General features: G+C 31.4%; 1 protein-coding gene and 1 long non-coding RNA gene across 2 annotated transcripts in view; both read right to left on the bottom strand.

The window, feature by feature from the left end:
• Positions 1–830: 830 nt before the first annotated feature.
• LOC146532813 (uncharacterized) lies at positions 831–2,342 on the bottom strand. The gene is made up of 2 exons (XR_014878686.1): positions 1,432–2,342; positions 831–982 (listed from the first exon to the last, which is right to left on the bottom strand). It is a non-coding gene; the product is annotated as an uncharacterized LOC146532813 (long non-coding RNA).
• A 1,964-nt stretch (positions 2,343–4,306) lies between these two features.
• The window catches only part of LOC146532811 (cardioacceleratory peptide receptor-like), a 75,838-nt gene continuing 68,862 nt past the window's right edge, over positions 4,307–11,282 (bottom strand). The window contains exons 7-11 of the mRNA XM_085196680.1: positions 10,465–10,668; positions 9,980–10,081; positions 8,209–8,389; positions 6,955–7,099; positions 4,307–6,401 (exon numbers count right to left, since the gene is read on the bottom strand). Of these exons, the coding sequence (XP_085052806.1) occupies positions 6,312–6,401; positions 6,955–7,099; positions 8,209–8,389; positions 9,980–10,081; positions 10,465–10,668 (722 nt within the window). The 3' untranslated portion in view covers positions 4,307–6,311. The remainder of the gene's footprint in view (positions 6,402–6,954; positions 7,100–8,208; positions 8,390–9,979; positions 10,082–10,464; positions 10,669–11,282) is intronic.

Raw genomic sequence — 11,282 nt, 5'->3', positions numbered from 1 at the left:
GTAAACTATAATTTCAAAATGTCGCGGTAACGGTTGCGTAGCGAGGCGACGGTTGTTATTAACATGGCAGAATAAATTGCATGTCAAATTAGAAAGTACTTTAAAATATATTAGTTTATATGTATAATGTAATGTTATATAGCCTATAGCACTTCTGAAGAATGCAGCTTTCATACAAAACAAAAACAATGTAAATCGGACCAGTAGATCCAGAGATCCTAGCGTTCAAACAAACAAACAAACAAACAAACTCTTCCGCTTTATTATATTAGTATAGATTACATAGTATATTATATTTTATTAAACAAATGTTAAGTCACTCTCTGGTGCCCTGTTCCACAACTGGCCTCTTTTATTTAATAATTAATTTTATTTTCATATTTTCAAAAAAAAAAATTTTATGAATGGCCCTAAGCAATGTGGTATAATTTCCAAATAACTTTTGTCACGTAAGGTGACGTGCACAAAATCTGTTATGTTTTTTAATTAGGTTATGATTCTAAAAAGTATTTTATATATTTATTTATCAAATATCATTATTTTAGTGGAGAGAAGCCTTTGCCCAACAATGGGATAGGGCAGGCTAAAGAAAAAAATATATATATTTATAGATAATAATAATCTGTAATATGCCATAGCAAGTATGCTATGAGCACTCAAGGTTTAACAATGAGCACGCTTATCTCATTTCTCTGTTTCTATTATTATTATTAATTGTTCCTGTATATACACAGACATAATTACAAAAAAAAAAGAGTAATAAATACAAAACTATGAAAATAATACAAAGATAAAACAAATCGCATGGTACTTTCATAATGAGACATTCAGACATTATGAATTGTATTATATTTTCACTTTAATTTCAACAACGTTCCCCTGTCTTGTTGTATTGATACCCAAGTCAGCTTAGTAGGTAGTACATGCAGCCAGTTACTTTTGAATAAGCCAAAGATTATTTTCTGTTTTGCACTTCTATTCCCTGAAAAAAGTTATGTTAGTGTGAAAAAAAGTAACGTAAAAACCCCTCAAAGGTTACGGGTACGACCCCCACTTAGGGGAATTAAATGATTATTTTCATTTTTTGCTCTTATAGGCAAAACGTGACGTTAAACTCCGTCGCTCAACAAGTAAAACCAAGTAAAAGGTAGGTACAGGTTGAGGCTAGTCGTGGCGCACATAAGTGCGACTGTAAAAGCGACTGGAATTGGGCTCGATCTCAACACGAAGAAATGAAATATTTATTTGAAATATATATTTTTATTTTTTTGCTTTGGTGCCGAGACAAAGCGCGAAATTGAATTTCGCTAGTCAACACACAATGCCCCCAGATTTTTGCAGAAAGGGGGAAACATAGTTTCTTAACACTAACTCTCTGCCTACCCTGCTGCATGCGTGAAACGTACTTTAAAAGGATAATAATTAACTTACCTTACACTGCTCTGACGGTGACGGTCTTAGTGTCACAATAGCCAGGATGAGATACACATTTACTGTATAATTGATAATAAATAAATCAAATCCACTACAAAACTATGATAACAGAACTTATATATATAAGTGCTTACGATAAGGATGATGTCAATAATATAATATTTCTAAACTAATTTTCGCAACCCACATTGCATCCGCAAATAAACTCCAAAGAAACTTGTTGACAGAAAACTCAATTTCATCCCTCTTGGAATATTGAATGCTATGACAACTTGAATACAAGTTTCTTGAAAAGGACTTCGTGGCCCAATGGGGTGAGTGAATGTGATGGTTGTTAGTTCTATCCCCATTTGGGGGAATAAAATATTTTCATTTCTTCCCTATGAACAGACACAGCGCGGTATTGAGATCAGCAATATCCCGAATACTGTAGAACTCCGACTTTTGAATCGATTATATATATAGACAAGAGGTTTTCTTATCTTGCATATATTAATGTATTGTTCTAGGTATCAGCATTCAATGCGTAAGTGCAAACATATAGCAAATGAAATAAATATTAAATATAAAATAGCAATATAAAAAATTAGAAGATAATAAATAATAGGTAGCTTGTAAGGTGTGATGTCAAGCCTAATTGAGTACATGACTTAATCATTACTTCACTCTAATGATAAGGCAAGTTACGGCGTAGAGTTCCGTCACAACCCCCCCCCCCCCACGATGGTTACACAGGGAGGATCAAAGTGTTACGATAATCTATTTTCACTGTGCCACAACACTCCCTAAAAAAATGTAGAAAGGATTTTTAATTTTTTTGTCACCGCGTGACAGTGTAAGTAATTACGTGACCTCTTCCACAAAACTATTTAAATTATCCTCGAATATGTCGGGACAATAGCACTCATGTTTCACACAGACACCTACACCATATAGACGAGTCACCCTTATAACGAGTTCATTAAAAGACTATTTCAATTATAAAAGGGTTGCTTTGCGGTACTGTCTTTAATTTATGCATTCTAGGGCAAAAAATACATGAATTAGAATAAGAAATTATCATTTTGTGTAAATGAAGCGATATAATTGTGGATTCGATTACCATTAAGGAAAACTTATTTTTTATATTGAGGACTAGTTAGTTGTGAAGCAGCACGTGTGTGCGCGAAGTTTATTTATTTTATTTCTTTGTTATCCTATATCTTATAAAAAAAAGTCGCTTTTCGTGTCTGTCTGAACTTTCTAACTCTTCTTCTTCTAAGCCACCCAACGGATTTAGATGCGGTTTTCACCATTAGGTCGAGTATTTCTCAGGGAAGGTTTATATATAGTTTATTATTTGTACATTCTTATGTAAATTAACATAAATACGATAAATGTGTATAAAGTCCTACCCGCTGAGACACTTTGGCGCATGCGCTGCTTGAATGGTAAGTACTACATGAAAAAAATGTACTGGAGTATTGTTCCTCTTAATAAGATCTACCAAAAAGTCAGCGATGGCATATTCGTATCTTTTAAGAATAACGTGTAGTGATCATATTTCTGTCTAAAAATAATAATTTCAATATATTTTTTATTGTGAGGGATATTTTTCCATAATGGTATTAATCCTTATCCTTTAAAATACTTTACTAAATTTCTACGTTAAACGAAGATAAAATTTGCTTTTTAAACTATTTCGAAATTGCGAATAGTTTTAGAGAAAAACGCATTTAATTATTGACACATCGCGCCGTTCACACATCAACTGTATCGAGTCAAGTTTCACTTATCCCTTACTCTCAGCATATAAATAAGTATATTAGTTACGTTGGCCATTTAATGTAGATCAAAACTGTCTTTTCTGTTTTTCATTTTAATAAGTACTTTAGAAGTTGTTACAATATCAAAAAATCCTCGCTGCGAAACGCGCCTCGCGACGTTATGCTTATACAAGCGAGTCCGAAGCGCCCGCCTGCCTTACACGCATCGGTGGTTCAGTGGTAGAATACTCGCCTGCCAGCCGCGGGCAGCCCGGGTTCAATTCCCGGCCGATGCATTCTATTTAATTTTCGTCACAGGCAGCCACGTAGTGCTTGCTTTTCATCAGGGACAGAATACCCTCTTCAGCATTAACCACAAGCTCGAAAAAAAAAACCCGCCTGCCTTTATAGCAACGAAGATTTAGATGCGTTTACACGTATTGGATAATTCGAGTTGAATGTATTATTTAATGTCATTTAACTATCTAAAAATAGTAATTAAAATATATTTTAATAAGTACTTGAAAAGATTAGTAGCACAGATTTAAAATTACGGTACCTACTAAAAAATCCTTGCTGTGTAAAACAATTGGAAAATTCTTATTGAAACTACGAAAATGTGGGTTGCATTAGGGTTTAATTAATTTTCACATTATCTTAAGTGCTTTGCAAACATACATTATATAAATAATCCAGTAGTAAATGCGGGCGAAGCCGCTATAGGGTCGCTAGTATTAAGATAAAACGGAGTGTTAAATAAATTGTGTACTCGGTAATATGCATTATTCCACTGTTTAAGTTATAAAAAATAAGAATAATTATGGTGCATTAGCGAAAAAATTCTGAGATTTTTGCTTCATGCTTTATCTCGGACATAGCACGACAGAAGGAATTTAGGAGTCTACTATAAATCGTCTTTACATTTTGCCTCGTTACCAGAGCGAGGAAATAAAAATATTACATACATATTTTATTTTCCAGACTGGGAATCGAACCCACAACCATTGTGTTAACAGTCGTACGTTTCCCCTGCGCTTAAAGCACGATGACGACTCTAACTATGGACTAAATATGATAAATTGAGTAACTTTTCATTTCTTTTTATATACAATTAAAACAACCACCAGTTATAGTACAATTTATATTATAATTTTTTTGGATAATACTTTTGAACATTTACAAGTGACTCGCAGTACAAAAATAATTGTACACACAATGTAGCTTATTTACATGAATTCTTAAATAACATTGATAGATTTGAAAAAGTACAATTCATTACAATCATATATCAATTTATAGACCTAAATTGATATATGATTGTATACTATAGCTCGCAAAGTAAATACCGCCATAAACTATTCTAAAATAATAATAAATTAATATAAACTTAAATTACTGCTATGGCCGACTAGTGCTTATAAAATTGTAAAAAAATAAAAAATACTGTGTCACTGAAATCGATGGTTATAGCCCAAAATTCCACTTGAAAAAACAATGATACATCTATACTGATATAATAAAGGTGAAGAGTTTGCTTGGTTGAACTTGCTAATCTCTAATTCTTAATTCAAGCGGTTATGAGTTCGATTCCCAATCATGGCAATTGAATATTTAATATTATCATTCCTCGCTCGTCTCACGAATTCGGTGGAAAAATTACACGTGACACCTTATCTGTAGATCCTGTTGATCATCTGTTTGCTTTTGTTTAATAGAAAATCATTCCCTCGATATATCAGTGATGTTGTTTTTCTAGAAAAATAACAATACCGCTGTTAAATTTTGTTTGCTAAGAGTTAATATAAAAATTTAATATAGCCAGATCAAATTGTAAGCATCTTAGAAATTAACACAAAACTAGTAAAATAATACTTATTTTCCTATTATATTATGTTAAATTAAATAGTATAGCTCTTTGGTTTCGACTTAGCGTTTCCAAAAAATATATTATGTACATAATATATTAAATCAATTTTAGAATTTAAAATAAAGCTTAAAGCTGTACTTATGCTAGGCTATAATTTATTACATTTTTTTAAATTGATTTGGAAATGAGATGATCAAAGTATTAGAGAACAATATTTTATTGTACATATCTACTTGCTATCAGTCACCTTGAGATATAAATTGAAAGATCTCACATTCCCATATATAGGGTTCCGTACCCAAAAGGGTGAAAGGGAACCCTATTAATAAGACTCCGCTGTCTGCCTATCCACCCGTCTGTCACTAGGCTATATCTCATGAATTGTGATAGTAACATCATTCAAATTTTCACAAATAATATATTTCTATTGCTGCTATATACAAAAACAGTATGAAATAAATATTTAGGGGGCACATCCAACTAACATTATTATTGGCCGTTTTTATAAATCGATACAGAACCATTCGTATGCGAGTCTTATTCGCACTTGGCCGGTTTTTTCTTACTACAACCCTTTTAACAATTAATTCATAAAAAAATATTTTTTCTAACATTAGATAACCTTTTCTTTAGAAGGATATGAGAGGTGACAAGATATTCACTAAATTTTAATTTTATAATACAGTTTCAAATATATAAATTAGCGAATGACAATTTTATTCTTTAAAATTAACATTGTATATTTTACTTATTGTAGCAAAAACATTTGGTTTCTTTTTTGTATTTATCTATATTTTTTTATAAAATATAGAATAATTTTATGTTTATGAGCTTCAAGATATACATACAACTATCGCTTTGTCAATGCTATTGATATTTTCTAGAATTTAAATACATTATAATTATACATATACTAAAACAGTTGACATTTGAAAATGGCACAAACGTATCACATTTCTACATTAGCCTTTACCATATTAGAGAGAATTTTACAAAAAAACTCAAAATTACACTACTTCCTTATATTTATTTGATCATAAGATATTAAAGTAAACTGTCATCGACGAGTCGTCTGCCCTGAAATTAGAGTTTTTGAGCCTTTAGGGAGAAAAAAATTAAAATAAGAAAACTTTTAAAATCAAATTTGCGCAACCATCAACGGCTAATTTCTGGGCAGCCACAACTCTTCGATCGTACTGTAATTATTATTAAATATAATATGTTTATCAAAGCATTACGTCGCGTGCTGGCGCGGTAGGTCGCTGTCAGTCCCGCGACGGCAGAAGGACCAGTAATTGTGTGCGACGTTGTTCCTGAGATCGAGATATGCTGCTACTACGAGTGCGATTTAATATCTGAAATAAAGACATTATAAGTATTTAGTAACTAGCGACCCACACGCGGCTTCGCCCGCTTGTACTTATAACCATATAATTTACAGCTAAATTATGCAAAATCTTATAATCTTACAATTATAGTTTCATCTAAATAGTTACAGTTTTTTCGTAGTAGTGCAGTAGTTTCTGCGTGGAAGTAGAACAAATATCCAACCTCAGAAATTCTCACATTTTAAATATTAGCAGAACGTTGGGAAGCTTTAAGCTGAAATTAATATCAAACATTCTGATTTTCAGCTTCTAATTCAAAAGCTAAATGCTTTGGTTTTACTGCTTTTTGAAATTCAGTTATGAAATTTGGCACAATATGAGAACTTACAATACTAATAAAGAAATAAATCAAGTTTTATAAGTTGTGCTTCCCGTTGGCGTATAATCTAAAATCAGTTAAGTTTTTAGGAGGGTCCAAAATATTGTAAAAAATATTACACATAGCATTAAAGAGTTTACTTTTTCTAAAAGTCTAAAAGTGATCAAACATAAAATAATTACTAGCATTTAAATAACGTACTGTAGCTATAGAATGTGACCGTCTCGCGTGGGTAGAGCTCAATAAATCGGAATTGGCGGTAGAATCTGAACGGGATCGTACTGTTCCACGCACGTGGCGACGTCGCTTCCTACCGCACCAGAGCCAGCGAAATGGTGGTACTCGTCTGAAATATAATAAACAAATATTTATATTTTTATTGTTTTAGCTATAATAATTGTAAATTAATATTAACTGGCATATATTAGTACCATTAACACAGTTAATGATATCTTGTTTATAATTTTGAAATCCTTATTAAATCGTGAAATAAAATTGTTAACAAAGGTAAATTATGATCAATATCGCTTTTTCTAGATTTTTAAAACATACCCTACTTAGGATAGGAGAAATTTAAGATGTAGCAGAATCTAGACCTCTACGTTGAAATATTAAAAATGTAAAAAAATATGTTTTTTGGGAAGGCATACTTTTCTTTCTATGTTACGAAAGTAAAAAATAATTAAGTTTAAATTTTTAACCCAATATCATCAACAAAATATATAAGCAACATTAATTATAGACGTTTTAAATAGATAAATTCCTATATAGCATAGGCCATATGGATGATGAAATATTTTAAATAATAAAATTTTTGTTAGCATTGAAGCCGATTAAAAGGGAAGAGTGGACCAAGGGTTAGTAATGTTTAAGATTTTGCACATTTACGAGTATATTAAAAAAAACCTGCCTATCTAATGATTTGCTTCCCCTCTGTTTTCCCCAATAACTCCAATTGCACTCTCTCCATAATTATTCTAGAAAAGATATCATTTTTAACTGAGCATATTGTGTTTAAATATAAATGTTCTATTTCTACAACATTCTGTCTTTTCAGACAGAAGATAAGCGTGTTCGTATTATGATACGTGTAATTTCTAACCTATGATGAATGCATTGTTATTAGTTTAATTGGTATGCATATATTTATAAGTTTTGAGTTATTTTAAATGGATTTAAACTTACTTTTTTTACTAACTAAGCATTATATATTTTTGAATAATTTATATGGGAATTATCTCAGAGATATGTACGACAAGATTATTCGTAATAATCTTTATCTGTATAGAAGAAACCTAAACTTAACTTATGGCAATAATTTCCTTATACAACATTTTAGGAGTACCTTCTTTTACATTTAACGTTATACCGACTTCGCAAGGCCCAGTGTAAAAATTAATATATGTCATAAAATTAATATATTTCGTAAAATTAATAAAAAAACCAAATTCTTACCTTAAGCTTGTATAAATATGCGGTGAAAACATGCAACATATCAACGGGTTGGCAGCTGAGTTTAGTGACGCTAAACTCTGTATGAAGGTAGCGATCGCCATATTTGTTTGAGTCGTCGGTATTTGGTTATACACCTGGAGGAGGTCGAAAACTATATATGGAGACCAGCAGAGGATGAATACTGAAATAAAATATAGGTGGGTTAGGTATATTTCTTGGTTAAGGCCGTTATGTCGTAGTGGGACAGCGTTTGGCTGTAAGTCCGATGGTTATGGGTTCGACTCCCACTCGAGATAGTGATTACATTTTAAATCATTTTCATGACATTGAGTTCCGTCAATCAACACATAATGTCTCGAAAATTCGTTGAAAAGCGAATTAAAGTAACATTTGCAAAATATAAAATTATCCGACCTCATAAATTTATTTTAGGCGATAAATAAAAATTATGCTTCTACACATATAATTTTGTCTTGTTATTTTTGATAAGTTACACAAAAATCTAGGCCAAATGTTATATAAATCATAAAAATAACGAAGCGTGATATGGCAGAAAAAAGTTAATAATAATTAAAATAAGACAGTAAATTAGTACATCGCTGATTTGACAGAATTTTTTATGTCTTTGGCGGTGTATTCAATGAAAGTAAAAACTGTAAACATATCATTCTAAATCTAAACAGACCAAAGTAAAAATAATCTTTTATTACGTGAATGACTATTTTTAAAACATTTTCTTAATTGAAAAATATAAAATAAAACAATCAATCTATATTTCTTAATATTTTCATTTCTTCGCTCTGGCATCAATGCAAAAGCCCGGCGTTGAATTCCGCCACTTCGCCTCAAAAATTTCCTCAGGATGGGATAACAATAAACCAAAAAAATATAGTTATATTAAACGGTTAGTGCTGAAGATCAAGTAGAAGTAAAATGTTTGTGTAAAGAATGTGTTGTCAAAACAGCAGATGCGTTATATATCAGTCAGGAAGTTAAAAGTAACGCAATTTAAAAATACTCATACATTATATTGCTCTTGAACTGTATCGAGGTCGGGCGTTTTTAAAAATATTTTAACAGAAGTAGAAGAGAAAATATCGATCGTCTGTTTGTCGGGCAATAATAATTAATCAAATTTAAGACTAAAATTATACGTGTTTGTGTGAGACAGAGGTTATTTATTGATGAACATGTGTTATTTTGCATAATAATTATTTACGAACTAACTAGTATCATTTTTTAGGGCTTCGCCCGCGTGATCATAATAAGATAACTGTTAAAATGGTGTTTGTTTGTTGTATTGAATTAATCATTCCTACGATTGAGAATCGAACCCACAATCATCCAGATACAATCAAATGCGGTGCCATTTGCCATTTCACGACGGCCTCAAATATAAAAAAATAATCCATATCTATACTTATAATAAAATCGTAAGAGGGTCGGTGTCTGTACTTGGAAGATATTTAAAAAAAATATTATTGGGATTTTTTATTAACCTAATAAAACCAAAAACAATGATTTTTAATTTTTTTTTCTGTTTGTCCGTTTGTCTGTGCGTTTGTTATCGCGTACCTCAGAATCGCCTTAAGCAATTTAAATGCGGTTTTCACTATTGGATTTTGGCAAGCTTCCGAAAATATATAGGGTTTGTTTTATTACAATCGGTTCATAAATAAAAAAGTTATGTCAATTTAAAATATTTAGTTCGACAAATTTGCTACGAATGAAATCGAAGCTACATCTATAGCTTCTACGACAAAATATTTACCGAACACAATGACAAAAGTCATTTTCACGCTTTTGATTTTCGCTCTCGGTATTAGACCTCTGGAGCTGGCGCGCCGTGAATCCGGGTCGCATTCTACCTGCCCTGAAACGTTCAAAGATATTGTGTCAAAAAAATTGTCATGATTTTTTTTCTTTAAGGTAACTATTATTCACTGAGGTATTAGAGTAAAAAGTAAAGATTGTGATTGAAAAATTGAAATATCAATATATATTTTTTATATAATAAAATATGCAAATTTAATATGCAAATTAAAAAATAAAAATATTCGTTTAACTTTTGCAAAACAATATTTGGGCTTAAGATTATTTCGTCTTATATATTTTTTAGTTGTGAGACACTCCGTTCCACACGTTCCATTTAGTATATAATTGATAAGTATATGGTATATATTAGGCGGCTTAATTGTTAAAAAACTTTTTTATATTAACATACTTTTTCACCAAAACCAAAAGATATGGACTTACCATTTCTAAGAGTTTTCGTTCTGCTAGAGTTAATTGGAGGACTCATGACCACAGCCTTGCTCTTGGTCCATATCGTCAGTACTATAACCGCGTAGCACGCTGCTATTGCCAGGGCGGGTAGCACGAAGATCATTATTGAGACAAGAGTCATCCAAATCTGCCAGTTTCGGGCTTCCCCCAAATCTATCCAGCATTGCAGCTGACCTGTAAGAAGTTGAGTTGAGAGTTGAAATGTTATTTTATGTTTTTGTAATAATTTTTTCTGGGGTGCTTTATATTAATAAGAAATCTGTGGTTATTATAGCTTATATCTTTCGTTAAGCTGTTTTTAAGTTCATTTTGAAATGAACTTAAAACATTATCAAAATGTAAATCAAAATAATTCTTTCTAAACAATTCAAAGTCTCTAGGGCCCAAAAAATAAATGTGAGCGACCTTTAGAATATGGACAACCAAAAACCTTCTTAGTCTTTTCTTTGTATTTACACTTGCGATGTCTTGGGAAATCAAAGATTAGGCATTAGTAGTTATTATCTGGTCTCTGTTTGACTTTACCGTAAAACACTATTAAAAATACAAAACTGTTGACATTTTATTTATTTAGAGTCCGTTTTTAAAGCTGTTTTTGTAATCTAATGGCTATATATAATACAAGTACACGCATTTTTTATCTTTAGGTTTTCTCCTCTATCTAGAAGGTTATATAAAGAGAAACTAGTGTCAAGGCATTCCAGGGATTCTCTTCTTACTGAATTCGAGACATTGCGACATTTCGAACTTAACGACATATTTTTTCTTCCCAGAGACCAATTATGAGT

The sequence above is a fragment of the Heliconius melpomene genome, chromosome 13, assembly GCF_056956725.1.
Source record: "Heliconius melpomene rosina isolate 202511_hmr_F chromosome 13, ASM5695672v1, whole genome shotgun sequence".
NCBI classification, from domain to species: domain Eukaryota; kingdom Metazoa; phylum Arthropoda; class Insecta; order Lepidoptera; family Nymphalidae; genus Heliconius; species Heliconius melpomene.
Note: the sequence above shows the minus strand (reverse complement) of the source record. Positions and strands in the feature narration are given on the sequence as shown.